The 17,771-nt window shown below is 42.3% G+C and overlaps 1 protein-coding gene across 1 annotated transcript; it reads right to left on the reverse strand.

Annotated features, from left to right (window-relative positions):
* Positions 1-2,874: 2,874 nt before the first annotated feature.
* On the reverse strand, positions 2,875-17,771 carry LOC310868713 (NACHT, LRR and PYD domains-containing protein 3-like; the record flags this gene model as incomplete). Its single annotated transcript, XM_083779170.1, has 12 exons — positions 17,475-17,771; positions 16,019-16,318; positions 15,184-15,501; positions 12,894-12,995; positions 12,664-12,714; positions 10,691-12,518; positions 10,170-10,277; positions 8,370-8,537; positions 6,621-6,794; positions 5,158-5,316; positions 4,801-4,850; positions 2,875-3,479 (listed from the first exon to the last, which is right to left on the reverse strand). The coding sequence occupies exons 1-12, from the start codon at positions 17,602-17,604 to the stop codon at positions 2,875-2,877; spliced, it is 3,993 nt and encodes a 1,330-aa protein (XP_083635296.1). The 5' UTR covers positions 17,605-17,771.

The following is a 17,771-nucleotide window of genomic DNA, read 5'->3' on the forward strand; positions in this document are numbered from 1 at the left end:
AACACTGGAAAACTGTGTAAGATGATGATACATACAGGTGGTCTATTAATCATTAAAATATTCATGAATTGTTGACGGACAGGATCAATATAAGCCTACATTCTTTATTTTATTTTTTTAAGCATTGGTTGATTGAAATATTTATTAACAGTTAGCAGAATTACAGTACATTTCAAGCACAAACTCAATACAAAGACTGTTAACTGTGAGTGGACGACCCAATTAAGCATTACACTTGTTTACAACAGGGTCCACCATGTTCAATTCATCAAAACATTTAGAGACGTACAAATAGACACTTCTATATAGTCAAAGAACAGAACAGGAATGTCGTCTTCTGAAAATGTTTAGTCTTAGTCTAGTCTAAGACGACTTTATATCAAAAACCTTAGTCTTTTAGTCTTTACTATTAGTATTTTACTATTAGTATTGTAGTAGTCAACAAAAATAACGTTTAATTGATATTGTTGTAGTTCAGATGTTTGGTCTAAATTAAGCCTCCTGAACCACGGGACAATATTATAACTATGTTCACAACTCACTGACACCATCTGCTGGACACAACGAGAAGTGCATCCAAATACTAGCACTACATTTGTATGGCATTAAAATGTTCTGGTGAATTGAATATTATAATGATGTACCACAATGGAAACAACAAGCCATAGTGCTTAATTTATAAATCCTCTTAACAGACCTTGTATTGAACTGGACTTTACTGTGCTTTTCTTTTCTCTACAAAGTGTTAATAAAGTATTCCATCAATCTGATTAAATTACTGCTACTTTTCCGTTCCATATATGGTTACACTTGGTCTATAAATACATGTATTCTCTCTCTGTGTTCATGTCAAGATTTGGGTTTCTTCTATTATGTGTTCAAATGTCTGTGTTTACCAGAGAAACACCGTGTTTAGCCTGTAAATAAAACCACATAGTGTCTGAAACACAGAATCAGCCTTCTAAAGACAGTGGTTCACAAAGTGGGGTCCGGGGACCACCAGGGGTCCTTGAGGCAGTTCTAGGGGGTCCCCAGCTAAATTGACTTTTTACCGGGCCAGTTTTGAACTGCAGCCACCTGTAAGGGCTCTTTGAGAGCGGTTTTGAAGGAGTCTAGGGATTCACATTTATTTACTGTTGGTAGCGCCCTACCAACAGTCATAAAGGAATGTGAATTTCCGTGGCATGGGAGAACGAACTCAACCCGTTGTTTGAGCCAAATCTGGGCTGCGATGTTTAAGTCTCACTTGTTTCGTGGCCATGTGAAAAGTGAAAACACTATGAATAATTAATACACGACAACAGAACCACGACAGACTTTTCAACAATACGTTTATTAAATTAAAACAATTACAGTTTATCATTTAGGCACTTAGCAATGTATCCACATAGAACCATTTACAGTAACATGTTTTATCATTTAGGCACTGAGCAATGTATCCACAGAGCCATTTACAGTAACATGTTTTATCATTTAGGCACTGAGCAATGAATCCACTGAGCCATTTACAGTAACATGTTTTAGAACACCACAAAGTTGGTACGGTGAATTTAAAATAAAATTAAAATGAATTAAAATACACCATGAATTAAAATACACCATGAATTAAAATACACCTTTGGCCCAGCCTGTAACAGGAACATCTGTTCATAGGCCTACAGTAAAAATCACACCTGTGTGAAGTGAGGGGCGCTCTTATCATCGTACATCATCTCATCCCGACCAATCACAATCTGCGTCCCCACCTTCGTCATCAGTGTGTGTGTGTGTGTGTGTTTACACAAACACTTTAACCCATTCAGGCCTGACGTCGACATTTAAATAATATCTTCTAAATTCTGACCGTTTTCTGAAATACCTCATGTTTCTGTATCAGTGGTTCTCAATATTTCATGTCAAGAACCCCAAAAATGATCTGAAAATATGTTCTTCCAAGGACCCAGCAAAGATTTGAGTTAAAATGTTCACTCTGTAAGTCTAATAATATATCTTCAAAGATTTGAGGCACCTTTTCACGATAAAAAAAAAATAGCAGACCTACAAGTTCAAACGTCGATCACTCTCTGCTGATTTGTGATCGCCTGCATCACACACAGACACACACACACGCGCGCGCGTGCGCGTGCGCAGCTGCGTCTAGATTCTCCCGGCGGATCCTGCCGGGAGCTGCCTATGCCATAGAGAGCATTGGACCCCAGGAAAAGCTCCCTGTGGTGATGACTATAGTTAACTAGACCCTCTGTGTTTGAAGGGTTAGCTAGTAGAAGTGTTAACTAGTGATAACTAGTGTTAACTAGGAGCAGTAACCAGGCAAGCTGTGCTACTAGATTGGTTGAGACGGTTGTGAGTTTGTTGATCTGCTATTTTGAAACACATTTGAAGGAGATTTGAAGTAAAAGATCTCCAAATTCACACACAGACGTAGACGTGCGTACACACGTGCACACACAGACGTAGACGTGTGTGCACACGTGCACACACACAGACACGTGGTGCATTTATATATATAGGATATATATTTGTTTCCTTGGACTGGAGAAACAATTCTACTGGAACGCAATATGTTCAGCTGGAGGTCAGAGGTCAAACCCTATCAATGTGGAGGTCAGAGGTCAAACCCTATCAATGTGGAGGTCGGAGGTCAAACCCTATCTTGGGGTCTTTAGCACATCAAGGTTTGATTGACAGATCACTGTGCTTCTTATATACATCAGTGTGATGTCACCATGATGTCATGATGAGTCACTCATGACCAAATATGGAGTCCATGATGTCAGGAGTACTGGCGACTGTGGTAACCATGACAACCTGAACTCACTCAGACATGTGGAGTAACCATGGCGACCTGATGTGACCCTCGCTCGCATCGAGACTCTATCTCTGATGACACAGAAACACTGAGGAGCCACGCCCCCACAACCTGAACCCAACGCAGAGGGGTTCAGTGGACGTGGTCTGGAACGTGTGCAGGTGGGTCAGAGTGTCCTCTGAGGACACGTCATAGAAGGACAGAGTCCCAGCGGGACGGTCTACAAACACTGCTACTCTGTAGACCCTGTCCTCCCTGTCCTCACGGTCAGCATCCACTGCTGCTCTGCAGATGGAGCGTCTAGAGGGACCGACAGGGAGGACAGTCTGCTCCCTATTGTGACTGACAGAGTAACTGTAACTGTCAACTGCATCACACCGCAGACTCCATGACATGCCATTGTCTCCAAGCAGACAGTCAAGACCACGTCCTTTCCTGCTGATTGCTCTGTCAGTCCCTGCTATGTCAACCTCTCCACTGCACTCTACCTCAGAGTAGCAGCGATCGCTCACACTCTCTGCACTCAGAACCTGCTTATGGGCATTGAACCGTTCGGGATGATCAGGATACTGATGAAACGGTCCCTCCACCCATGTGACCTTCCTGTTGTCCTCAGACAGAGTGAGCCAACGGTGTGCTGTGTTTGTGTCCAGTGAGAGACGCTGGGAATCTGATGAGAAAACACACAGTAACCATTAAGTACATCATTCACTGACACACACACACACACACAAACACACGTGTGCGCGCTCACACACACACACACACACACACACACACACACACACACACACACACACACACACACACACTGCGCGCACGCACACACACACACACACACACACACACACACACACACACACACACACACACACACACACACACACACACACACACACACACACACACACACACACACACACACACACACACACACATTTGGTCTACAAACTATGACCTTGTAGATCTGCTATTTTTCAATAGCTAAAGTATAACATAATGCTTGAAACACCAGAATGGGTTAAAGTGGGATATTTGGTATATAGTATTTTTTATTGGCCTGAAATATTGTCTATATTCATACATTCATGAATCCAGCTGACCGGCTGTCACTATTGGGCTTTCTTTTTCATTAACAGGCAGGCAAAATGGTCCAACATGTCAAACTTTCCTTATGCTTTAAGTAGCATGTGACATGTAAAACTAAGGGGTTTTGATTTGATTCTGAATACATTCCAGGCATTAGTTTTACACAAAAAACACTCCTTGGGCTAAAAACGGCCATAGATGTCATGACAAATGTGATGAGTTCAGCACATTTTGGGCAAGTGGCTATGGCTGTTTGACATGTCACATGCTACTTCATGCCTCCAGCCCCCCCCCCCCCCCCCCCCCCCCCCATCTGAAATGATGTAGTTCCAGTGACCCCCCTGCTCCCAGAAGCAAAGATTTGAGTTAAAATGTTCACTCTAATAATTTATATTCAAAGATTTGAGGGACATTATCATGATTTTTCAGACAAGGAGGTTAAATGGGAGGCTATTGTGCAGTCAAAGTTACCAATACAAGCTAGTTAATTCAGCATTATTTTATTGACCGGTCAGGCCGGTATGGTAGGCCTCAGGCCTAGCAATATAGGCCTCAGGCCTACCATACCTGGCCCACATTCAAATATGTGAGTGAGAACACGTGAGTGAGTGTTTGTCATTCCGATCTCCCACATATTTCTATTGACTGGCTTTATCTCTCAGCCAAGGCTGTAGTTGTCTGCAACGTGTCACTAAGGAGTATGAAATCCTTGTTTGACCAACACGCACAGTCGCACACGCCTGAAGATGCACTGTGTGCGTGCCAGACTGCGTGCTTGACCAACTACAATGAGAAAGCAAACCCGACCAACAATATTACAACTGCAGCCCTGAAGTTTACCAAACTATACAGTAGGTGTTAAAAAAACTCTGTATAAGATGTCAATAGTGAGAGATACTCACGTCCTTTAATGAGATGAGGATTGAACCGATCTTCTCCACCATGTTTCACTCTGTAGGAAGTAGAACAACAATGCATCAATGTCTGACTGTCTAACACAACGTCTCAACTAGCTGACACTACAGTGTTTCACTCTGTAGGAAGTAGAACAACAATGCATCAATGTCTGACTGTCTAACACAACGTCTCCAATAGCTGACACTACAGTGTTTCACTCTGTAGGAACTGGAAGTAGAACAACAATGCATCAATCATCACATGTCTGAAAATAGTAAAATAGTGGTGATGCCCCACAAACATTACCCACACATAGTAAAGGGTTCTCCTGTAAACCAGGCCCCACAACAGGGTCTACTCACTTGAGATTCTCCAGCCCAGCAGAGAGCAGCATCTTCATTCCTGACTCATTCACCATGTTGAGACTCACGTCCAATTCTCTCAGATGGAGGGAGGGATTAGAAGTTAGAGCTGAGGTCAGAACTTCACAGCATCTCTCTGTCAAGAAGCAGTTCTCCAGTCTAAATGAAGAATACAACCAGATGAGAGAGAGAGAGAGAGAGAGAGAGAGAGAGAGAGAGAATATGAGTCACAGTACACCTACACAGTACACCTACAGATTTTGTCCAAACATCGCGCAAATTGGTACACAGTCTCTCTAGAGCCATTCAACGAAACCAGTCTTTCAGATTTCTCAGACTCCATCCTGATTGGTTAAGATTAGCTTCCAAAGTTCACAGGAGTGCTCAGTTTCAAACAAAATGCTGCAAATCATGAACACATCGCGTGATTTCCGTGAAATTGTGCACGCACATTCCCACTAGGCCGAGGACGAAATGCCACATGAACAATTTCAACTCAGCCTCAAGGTGGCGCTATAACTGGCCGAAAAGTGTTTTACCTCTAACTGCACGGATCTGTGGATAATTTACTTTTGTTGCCCTTTTATCCAACCACCAGATGAAGGCAAGCTGCAATGTCCTACATTCCTATCCTGGTGGAGACCTGTGCCCAGAAGGGCACTTTTTCTAGTTGCATGTGAATCACATTCAATGTGATTCACAATGGTATGTTCTAAGCGACCACTTGGAATTTATAAAAATGGGGGCCTACTCTGCCGATGCGAACGGAAATAAAAGCCTGGCTACTGAAGGATAGTCTGTCTCAGTCCATCATATCTCTGGACACTTTCTTCATACTGAGCAAGCACAGAAACGCTATTGGCCCATTTTGGACTGAGGTCAATTAAAAAAAGGCTTCTAAATCCTAACATTTTTCTGAAAAACCAATGTTTCTATGTCAGTGGTGCTCAACCTTTTTCATGTCAAGGACCCACAGAATTCTCTCTATTGGGCCACGGACCCCCATCTCAAAATATGTAGTTCCAGGGACCCCCCCAGAAGCAAATACAAGCTCTAAGCGCGCCACTAGGTGTGCTACTACGCTTTCATATAATATGGAGTATACGGTTGTCTACGCACATACTGTGTAGTTAGCACCATTTAGGTACCGTTAGCCTCGTTACTTTTATAAACGTAGATAGCAGCGAAAAAGTTAATGTAAATATTCAAAACTAGGGGATGTCACTGACAACAAAACACATTGAACCAATCAGAGGTGTTTAGGTTTTAAATGTGGTATCTCAGCATAAAGACTACATATAAGTCACTGTATCTTATCAATATTATGGTCAGTGTGAGTTACCATGATATTAACCTCATCCACACTCTTCAAATACTACCACCATCATAACTACATTATAATCACTTACTATAACAGAACTTTACTTAACTAAATACAAATAAAAATGTTAAATTAATCTGACCTGAGAGTCTCCAGACAACAGTTTGGGCTCTTCAGTGCAGCACAGATGAGATCCAGTCCAGAATCCTTCAAGCCGTTTCCACTCAGGTCCAGTTCTCTGAAATGGGACGGATTGGAGCTGAGAGCTGAAGCCACAATTTCACAGCCTCTCATTGACAAGGAGCAGTTCTCCAGTCTAAATGAAGAATACAACCAGATTAGGAGAGAGAGAGAGAGAGAGAGAGAGAGAGAGAGAGAGAGAGAGAGAGAGAGACAGAGACAGAGACAGAGACAGAGACAGAGAGAGAGAGAGAGAGAGACAGAGACAGAGACAGAGACAGAGAGAGAGAGAGAGAGAGAGAGAGACAGAGAGAGAGAGAGAAGGGGGAGATTAAAACCAATAAAATACATATTCCTGTATAGAGAAGCTTTGCAACCAGCAGAAGAAGACTTTTCATAAAACTGCAATTTGAATTGGCTCATAAAAGCAATTTTTTTTCCAGATGAAGATAGATATCCGTCCAAAGTTCACGTTGGTCAACAGTAGAACACTGTACACAATACATTTTCAATATTCAATAAATTCAGTCGAAATTTAGGAAAAGGGGGGCCTGGATGAAAATATGGGAGGGTGATGCCTTTCTAATTGTAGTCAGAGGGAGGGTGAGCTAATTGTATTTCTAGTCCATGGGAGGGTGATCCAATTCTGATAATAAAATAGTCTGGGCTTTTATATATACATGTTTTACTACAGCTTTTTAGAATTCAGTCGAACTTTGTCTAATAATACCCCTCTGTTGCTTTCACTTGTAGAACGAACACACACACACACACACACACACACACACACACACACACACACACACACACACACACACACACACACACACCAAGTCCGTCCGTCTTTCTCTCTCTACTCTGCCAATGCGAACGGAAATAAAAGCCTGTCTACTGAAGGATAGATAGTCTGTCTAAGTCCCTCATATCACTGGACACTTTCTTCATACTGAGCAAGCACAGAAACCCTATTGGCCCATTTGGGACTGAGGACGATTAAAAAAAAGGCTTCTAAATCCTACATTTTTTCTGAAAAACCAATGTTTCTATGTCAGTGGTGCTCAACCTTTTTCATGTCAAGGACCCACAGAATTCTCTCTATTGGGCCACGGACCCCTATCTCAAAATATGTAGTTCCAGGGACCCCCCAGAAGCAAATATTTTAGTTAGAAATGTTCGCTCTGAAATATATATTAAATGATTTGCCCCACATGTTAACGATTAAAAAAAAATAGCAGACCTACAAGCTATGAGCTTGTAGATCTGCTATTTTTCAATAGCTAAATTATAACATAATGTTTAATTATAAAGTAAGCTGTGCTACTAAGCTTTCATATAATATGGAGTATACGGTTGTCTACGCACATACTGTACGCATAGTTAGCACCATTAGGTACCGTTAGCCTCGTTACTTTCATAAACGTAGATAACAGCGGAAAAGTTAATATAAATATTCAAAACTAGGGGATGACGCAGACAACAAAACACATTGAACCACTCAGAGGTGTTTAGGTTTTGAATGTGGTATCTCAGCATAAAGACTACATACATTAGTCACTGTATCTTATCAATATTATGGTCAGTGTGAGTTACCATGATATTAACCTCATCCACACTCTTCAAATACTACCACCATCATAACTACATTATAATCACTTACTATAACAGAACTTTACTTAACCAAATACAAATAAAAATGTTAAATGAATCGGACCTGAGAGTCTCCAGACAACAGTTTGGGCTCTTCAGTGCAGCACAGATGAGATCCAGTCCAGAATCATACAAGACGTTTCCACTCAGGTCCAGTTCTCTCAAATGGGACGGATTGGAGCTGAGAACTGAAGCCACAACTTCACAGCTGTACAAAGAGCAGTTCTTCAGTCTAAATGAAGAATACAACCAGATTAGGGGAGGGAGGGAGGAGGGGAGAGAGAGAGAGAGAGAGAGAGAGAGAGAGCTTTGACCTTTAAGCTCCTTTATTAAAACTCTACAGACAGTACGTAAAAAAGTAACTTCAAAATTGCGGTTAGCTCATAAGAAAAGACAAAATATAAATAACACCTCTTTTCTTTGTTTTTTCAAAATGAAAGGCACAATTCCCCGTCCTGCACCACACATAGCCTCCAATTTGTCCACCAATTTGTGGTAGGCAAACTCCACCCTAAGACGTGCTTTTCAAGGGAAAGGTACCTCTGGAATCAACACCTCTGATGGGTGTGGTTTAGTCTTAAGGGGTGTGTTTTTTTCACCCACTGTGTAATAATAAACGGACACTAGGTGGCAGTAGGACAGTAGGACAGAGGCCAGAGCAACTACCTACTGGTATGCCCACCAGACCATGCAGGTCAAATGGGGTGGGAGTAAGTGTCCTTGTTCAAGGCATATTGCACACCGCTTTATACTGCACACCTGTGGTCATGTTATAGAAATTCTAGCACACCACTACAATTATTTTAAAACTTTAGTTTATAATAGTTACTTTGTAGATTTTTGATCACATCACAAACAAACACATTAACTTTAGCCATATAGCTACACAAGCTTGTGAGCTTGTAGATCTGCTATTTTCAAAAAATTATATATATTTGAAAATTTTAAATGATACATTATGCATAAAGTGTCATTTCTACTTTTGTTACTTTTGTACTTTTAGTCAAGTAAATGTTGCATTACAAACTTTTACTTGTAATTACCAAAGTAGTACTTTTTCCAGGGGTATTTGTTTTCTCTTTCAAACATTTCTGGGGTCTACTCAGGTTTTTGAGTGAAGCCCATACAGTTGCTCAAGTTAATTCTTAAGGTGCTAAATGTCTTTCTTGCAAGGCAGTTCGTAATCCCCCACCCCCCACCAAACAAAGAGTTCATTTGGCTTAGTATTATTGGGGAGTTGGAGGGGTCAGCAAGGCTGTGCTCACTGTCAGCAACATGTTTTCTTGTTCTGAGCAGACCTACAAGCTCGAAGCGCGCCACTCGGTGGCACGCTATGGGCTTGAGATCTGCTATTTTTCAATAGCTAAATTATAACATAATGTTTAAAACACCAAGAGGTTCCCACCCAAAATGGGTTAATTATAAAGTAAGCTATGCTACTACGCTTTCATATTTATGGAGTATACGGTTGTCTACACACATACTGTACGCGTAGTTAGCACCATTAGGTACCGTTAGCCTAGCTACTTTTATAAACGTAGATAGCAGCGAAAAAGTTAATATAAATATTCAAAACTAGGGGATGACACTGACAACAACACATTGAACCACTCAGAGGTGTTCAGGTTTTAAATGTGGTATCTCAGCATAAAGACTACATACATTACATACATTAGCTATGATATTAACCTCATCCACACTCTTCAAATCCTATCACCATCATAACTACATTATAATCACTTACTATAACAGAACTTTACTTAACCAAATACAAATAAAAATGTTAAATGAATCTGACCTGAGAGTCTCCAGACAACAGTTTGGGCTCTTCAGTGCAGCACAGATGAGATCCAGTCCAGAATACTTCAAGACGTTTCCACTCAGGTCCAGTTCTCTCAAATGGGACGGATTGGAGCTGAGAGCTGAAGCCACAACTTCAACGTCAACCTCTCCGAGGTCACAGTCAACAAGTCTGTAATTTCAGATTAAATGTAAAATCAGACATGATCAAAACAGAACAGACCATGTTCACTGTCAAGGAGGTTCCCTGTGGTGGTGTCTGAAATGTGTGTGTGTGTGTGTGTGTGTGTGTGTGTGTGTGTGTGTGTGTGTGTGTGTGTGTGTGTGTGTGTGTGTGTGTGTTTGGATACTCTTCTAACTAAGCAAATAGCGGCAGTGTAACACATATTCAAAAGGCAAAATCACCCTAACACTAAATATACTAAACACAAATCACACTTGGATTGCAATACTAATATATATAAATATTAAGTGAGGGGGTCTCTCTCTCTCTCTCTTTCCCATGTTTTTTAATGAATGAATGAATAAATGAATGAATGAATGAAGTATATAGTGATCTAACATGTTAACATTCACATTACTAACCTGGCTGTTGTGCAGTTCTTCACAGCTGGGACCAGTCTCCGTCGCCCCTCCTTTGATGCGTTGTATTTCTGCAGGTCCAACTCCTCCAGAACCTCCTCTGACATCTGCAGCATGGAGGCCAGAGCTGAACACTGGGGCACAGAGAGTTTCTTCCCTGAGCTGTTCTCTGACTCCAGGTACTGTTGGATCCCCCGACTGACTGACGGGTCGTTCATCTCCATCAGACAGTGGAAGATGTTGATACATCTGTCAGGAGAGGCATCACGATCATTCATCTCCTTCAGGTTGTCGATGACCCTCTGGATCTCCTCTGGACTGTTCTCTGTCTGACCCAGCAGACCTCCTAACAGACTCTGGTTGGACTGCAGTGAGAGACCATGAAGGAAGCGGACAAAGAGGTCCAGGCGACCACTCTTACTCTGCATGGTTATCTTCATAGCAGCCTTGAGGAAGTCAGACAGGGAACTGCCAATGTCACCATCATATTCCAGGAATGTCTTCAGGACCTCCGTGTTCTTCTGAGTGAAACAGTGGGACAGGTAGACTGCAGCCAGAAACTCCTGGATGCTCAGATGAAGGAAGCAGTAGACCGTTTGGAGGAAGAACACATCGTCTTCTTTGAAGAACTGTGTGCAAAAGCCCAAGTTCTTCAAGTCCACTTTCACATCAAGAGCACACGCTTTCAGGTCCTCCTCATAGAAAATTATGTTGCCTTTGTTCAGTTGGTGAAACGCCAGCTTGCCCAGCTTCAGAAGAACTTCTCTTGCATACTTTATGAGTTTATTTCTGTCTGCCTCGCCTTGTTCAGGATTCTCCCGCTGTATCTCACCCATCAGGAAGTGGCAGAACAGCTCAACCAGGGTTTTGGGCAGCCTGACTGTCGTCCCCATGTTCTTCACCATGTTCTTCACAACGGTAGCAAGGATCCAACAGAAGACTGGGATTTCACACATGGTGTGGAGGATCTTTGATCTTTTGATGTAAGAGAGGATTGATCTGGCCTGGTTCTCATCACTGAACGTCTTCTCGAAGTACTCCTTCTTCTGGTCATCTCTGATGAACCCTCGTACTTCTGTCATCCTGTTTACAAACTCCTTAGGGATCTGATTGGCTGCTACAGGTCGCGAGGTTATCCAGATTCGAGCAGAGGGGAGGAGCTTCCCCTTGATGAGGTTTACAAGGAGATCTTTCACTGGGTAAGAGTCGTTGACATTCATGAGGCCAATTTCTGTTTTGAAATCAAACTTGAAATTATTTTCATCATAACCATCCAGAACAAACATGACTTTGAAGGGGAGGTCATTGTAGTCTCTTGCCGTCTGCAATTCAGTGAAGATAAGATTAAGAACGTCTTCCTCAATAAATCTGGTTTCCGCGATGCAGCAGTGAATTAGCTGTGCCAAAGTAAACATTTTTCCCTTGAGCATATTTAACTGGCGGAACTTGAGCGGGAACACGAGGTGTGGGTCTTGGGGGAAACATTTCTTGGCCCAGTCGAACATAAATTTGTGTACGAGGATCGTTTTCCCAATTCCTGCACAGCCAACGGTCAGCACTGTTCTTTTGATTAGTCCAGAAAGGTCTTTGAAGATTTGACCGAATTGGATTTCCTCTCTTGCCTTCTTCATCTCCATCTGTCTGACCTCATGATGGCTGTGGATGTCTGTTCTTTCGATGTCTACATTGTAGAGCGGAGCGAAGACGTTTTCAAACACGACCTCAGACTGTGTGCCCAAATTTACCCTCAGATATGTGCTGTTCATGTTACGTTGAAGCTCCTCTTCATAGTCAGTGATGTGACGATATCCTGGTGTTCTCTTCAACAGACCTGTAGCGAACAAAGCATTTCTATGTTTAACAGCCTTGTCCACCCACACACACACCCACACCCACACCCACACACACACACACACACACACACACACACACACACACACACACACACACACACACACACACACACACACACACACCTCTCAGTTTGGCGGCTCTGTGTCGTCTTTCCTTCTCTTCTTCTGTCAAAGCTAAAATGTGAGGTAATGATTGGTCAGTGAGATGTGAGACAGTGATTGGTCAGTGAGATGTGAGACAGTGATTGGTCAGTGAGGAGATCATTCTCGTCTTCACATAATGACACAGATGGATGGATTTATATCAATATAGATTGTAAATAAATCTAGTTAAAAATAAATTAAAGACTCACAAGGATTCTTGTTCCAGAATAAAGCTACCAGTGCTACTGCGTACATGAAGAGAGTAACAATAATGCCCCTTCTTAATCCTCTGCCTGTTGGTCCTTTAGGAGCTGAAAGACAGAAATATAAAACATAAATAGAAAAGAAAATCTCTTTACATTTTTTTATTCCCCTGCGAATGCCTCCTAGTAAAACAGGAAGTGAACAGATCCACTTCCGGGTTGCACAATCTAGCTCCACCCCCCTCATAGAGTTGTGGGAGGAGTTTCAAGTCAATCAGACAAACCGGAAGTAGGAATTATAGTTTTATGAAATTGGAAGTCCGTACGGCCAGCCACCAGGTTTGGGACCTTTAGCATGCTGCAAACTGGAGTTATGGCTGTTTGAAGCTGCTCCTACCCGTGGAGGTAAACGGGCTCTCTCTCTCTCTCTCTCTCTCTCTCTCTCTGTCTCTCTCTCTCTCTCTCTCTCTCTCTCTCGACCATAGACACACGCTGTTATGCATGTTACGTAGACACTATAATTGCATTGTATGTAGCCATAGCACGTCATAGTACATATGTATAGCATAGTATAGTATATATGTATACAAGTTTATATGTATAGTTTCATTATATAGATATTGCACTGTTACGTTCTTAGCTTACGCATGTTTCATGATAAATGCTTTTGTGATTTTGTGTGATGTATGATGCTGTTTTGTTCTTGCTTAATGTAAGTCGCCCTGGATTAAGAGCGTCTGCTAAATGCCTAAATTGTAAATTGCTGTTAAGTTACAGTCTGTGACTAAGAAAGACTACGTTTCCTGTTTAGTTTTCCTCTTTAGAAATGTTAAAATGACACAGATTAATTTCTTCTTTTTTTGTTGTTGATCCGTGCAGAGCTCTGGACCAAAGGCCGCATGGACTCACTGGCCTTGGAACGTCTCGGGATCCCCCAGGAGGAAGTCACTAATGTTGCTCTGGAGAGGAATGTCTGGTGAGCTGTTGCCCCCGTGACCCGATTATGGATAAGCGGTTGAAGATGGATGGATGGATGGACAACAACAATATTAAGGACCAGTATGTCCTACAGCTTTAACCCCATTTTGACCTGAGGTCAGATTCTAAAAATGTCTTCTACATCCTGACAGTTTTCTGAAAAAGCTATGTTTCTGTCAGTCGTTCTTCAATTTTTTCTAAATAGCAGACCTACAAGCTCGTAGATCTGCTATTTTTCAATAGCTACAATTTACAATTACAATTTAGGCATTTAGCAGACGCTCTTGATCCAGAGCGACTTACATTTAAGCAAAAACTAAAGTATGGCAATACATCACATATATAAAAAGTAGTTATCATGAATCATGTATAAACTAAGAACGTAACAGTGGAGTATCTATGTCAACTATACATACTATACTATATTATATATTATACAATATAGATGTGTAGCCTATACTATAAAGTGCTATGACTACATGAAATGCTAAAGCATAACATAATGCTAACACCAAAAGGGGTTCCCGCCCAAAGTGGGTTAATACATTATAATTGCCCTCTATAACTAAAATCTAACATTTAAAACACCTAAAATATTATATTATATTAATATAGAAACTCCTGTCGCAAGTTGATGTCATATGTCCTTGCGTGGTCTAGCCCTATGGAACGTATGGAATGCATTGTCTTATTAGCCAGGGTTCATTTTAAGTCTATGGCCAGTAGCACTTACCCTACCCCCTTAGATAGCATTTCTGTAGACTTAGATAGCATTTGATACAGACTTATAGCATGTTATGTAGACAGCACTATAATTACATTGTATGTAGTCATAGCACGTCATAGTACATATGTATAGCAGCGGGCAGCGGTGGCCGAACGGTTTGCGGAGCGGTCTTGATATCGGAAGGTCACTATAGTTCGTATCCCCGGACCGGCACATTAAAATTACCACCGCTGAAGTGCCCTTGAGCAAGGCATTGAACCCCTACCATGAAATGTTCTATGAGCAGGGCCTGGCTGTAAACAAGTTCTTGAGCTTAGTCCAGTTACCCTGGGTAACTTTCCTTTCCATAGTATAGTATAGTTTATATGTATAGTTTCATTATATAGATATCCCACTGTTACGTTATTAGCTTACGCATGTTTCATGCTTTTTATGTGATGTATTCCCATGCTTTTTTGTTCTTGCTTAATGTAAATCGCTCTGGATTAAGAGCGTCTGCTAAATGCCTAAATTGAAAATTGTAACTTCTGAACTAGCCCTAACACACACACACACACACACACACACACACAAAATCAGTAAAAAACGTACCTCTGTAAAGCGGGTTGTCTACAGCCTCGCTCTGCTCCACACTGAACCAGTTCTTTATCGCACAGGATATTCTTTTAACTTTTCTCCCTTCCTCGTCGTCGCTGATCGTCACCGTCCGGGAGTCGGGTCCGCTCCATTCCTCATCGTTGTAGAACCTGGTCTCGTTGGGTTTGGGTCGAGTCCATTTCTCATCGTGGAACCTCCATTGATAGGTGACCACGGCCGACTCTGTGACGTCTCCGATGCAGTGCAGCGTGCAGTTGCTGGAGTTGGAGTCGCATGGTGCCACGATGGTCAGGTCTGGATCTGGGACTCTCTCTGTTGAGGAGACAGAATGAGTCACATGGTGCCACGATGGTCAGGCCTGGATCTGGGACTCTCTCTGTTGAGGAGACAGAATGAGTCACATGGTGCCACGATGGTCAGGTCTGGATCTGGGACTCTCTCTGTTGAGGAGACAGAATGAGTCACATGGTGCCACGATGGTCAGGTCTGGATCTGGGACTCTCTCTGTTGAGGAGACAGAATGAGTCACATGGTGCCACGATGGTCAGGCCTGGATCTGGGACTCTATCTGTTGAGGAGACAGAATGAGTCGCATGGTGCCACGATGGTCAGGTCTGGATCTGGGACTCTCTCTGTTGAGGAGACAGAATGAGTCACATGGTGCCACGATGGTCAGGTCTGGATCTGGGACTCTCTCTGTTGAGGAGACAGAATGAGTCACATGGTGCCACGATGTTCAGGTCTGGATCTGGGACTCTCTCTGTTGAGAAGACAGAATGAAGACGGATCACAATTACTGCAGGTAAGTCTTGTTGTGAGTCATACTTACTCATCTCTTTAAGCAGGTAAGTCTTGAAGTGACGTCTGCCGTTGATCTCCACAGAATACCACCCGATGTCTTCTACGGTCATGTTGTCGATAACCAGCCGTCCGGTGTCTGGGTCCAGTGTGGAGCGGTTTCTAAACGTCCCGTAGTAATCCAGACCATGACCCAGATACCAGTCCGCTACCAGGTTGTCTCCGTGCAGCCACAGGATGTTGGTGACGGCTTTAGGAACAGAGCGGTGGTCTGGAAGCAGTTCCACGCGGATGCCTCTGCCTCGTGGTGGAATGTACGTCACCTCATGGGCTGTGGAGAGAAACGCATGGCAGTCAAGTTACAATTTAGGCATTTATCAGACGCTCTGAATCCAGAGCGAGAACAAAAACCATGGCAATACATCACTATACATAAAAAGTAGTATTCAAGAAACATGCGTAAGCTAAGAACATAACAGTGGAATATCTATATAATGAAACTATACATATAAACTATACATACTATACGTGGAACAAAATGTATTTTGGCGGACGTTGATGCCGTCGTAAATAAATAATAAATAATAATTGTGAGGGTGGGGGACTTCATGTAACGTTTTGGAATGCTTCATTTTAAATGAAAAAACCTCTCCCAGCAGGAGCTGATGCAGGAGAGATGGGAGATGGACGACAATTGGACCATCGCATGTGACGGCCACGCATCAGGAAGAAAGCCAGCTAACACCATGCACCGAATGCCTTATTCTTTATAATTACATACTGTACAGTATTAACCCATTTAGACCTGAGGACGATTCTACAAATGTTTTCTAAATCCTGACAGTTTTCAGACAATCCTGTTTCTATGTCAGCGGTTCTCAACGTTCTTCATGTCAAGGACCCCAACAATTATATGTAATTGGCCGCCGACCCCCATCTGAAAATATGTTCAGGGACCCCACAGAAGCAAAGATTTGAGTTAAAAACTTGAAAGAATATATATATTCAAAGATTTGAGACACAATCTTTGTGCCGCGCTACGAGCTTGTAGATCTGCTATTAAGCACGATAGCAGAGCTTGTAGATCTGCTATCGCAGGAAAAAAGAAATGCGGTAAAACAATAATCTACGGACACGCAAATTAACTCAAATCTCAAATGAAGGTTCCATGGCTCAAATGGGTCTGAGTGAGAAGCTAAACCTCATCAAATGGGTCCGAGAGGCTAAACCTCATCAAATGGGTCCGAGAGGCTAAACCTCATCAAATTGGTCCGAGAGGCTAAACCTCATCAAATGGGTCTGAGAGGCTAAACCTCATCAAATGGGTCTGAGAGGCTAAACCTCATCAAATGGGTTAGTGGCTCAAAGGTTAGTGGCTCAAAAGTTTGTGGCTCAAAAGCCGAATACATTATGGGGCCTTGTTGAAAACCCACCGTCTTAAAGAATAAAATAAAAGCATTATTTGGATAACAAAGAACAGGTCTTACCAACGTCGAGCTGGATGTCAGCGCTCATTCCCATCTCTGGCACCGAGCAGCGGTAGGTTCCATGGTCCGACAGCCTGACCCTGGACAGCTTCAAGGAAATGACACCCCCGGACAGATCCGACAGGAGCATTGTCGCTCTCTGCCTGTCAATGGTGGAAAGCGACTATAAGTACTTTTACTTAAGTATACTGTAAGTTAGTAAAATTTTGAGGTATTTGTACTTTACTTGAGTATTTCCAATTACCGGTACTTTTACTTCTACTCCACTACATCTCAGAGCCAAAATGTCGTGCTTTT

This window comes from Protomyctophum parallelum, assembly GCF_964188405.1.
Source record: "Protomyctophum parallelum genome assembly, chromosome: 13".
Taxonomy (NCBI): domain Eukaryota; kingdom Metazoa; phylum Chordata; class Actinopteri; order Myctophiformes; family Myctophidae; genus Protomyctophum; species Protomyctophum parallelum.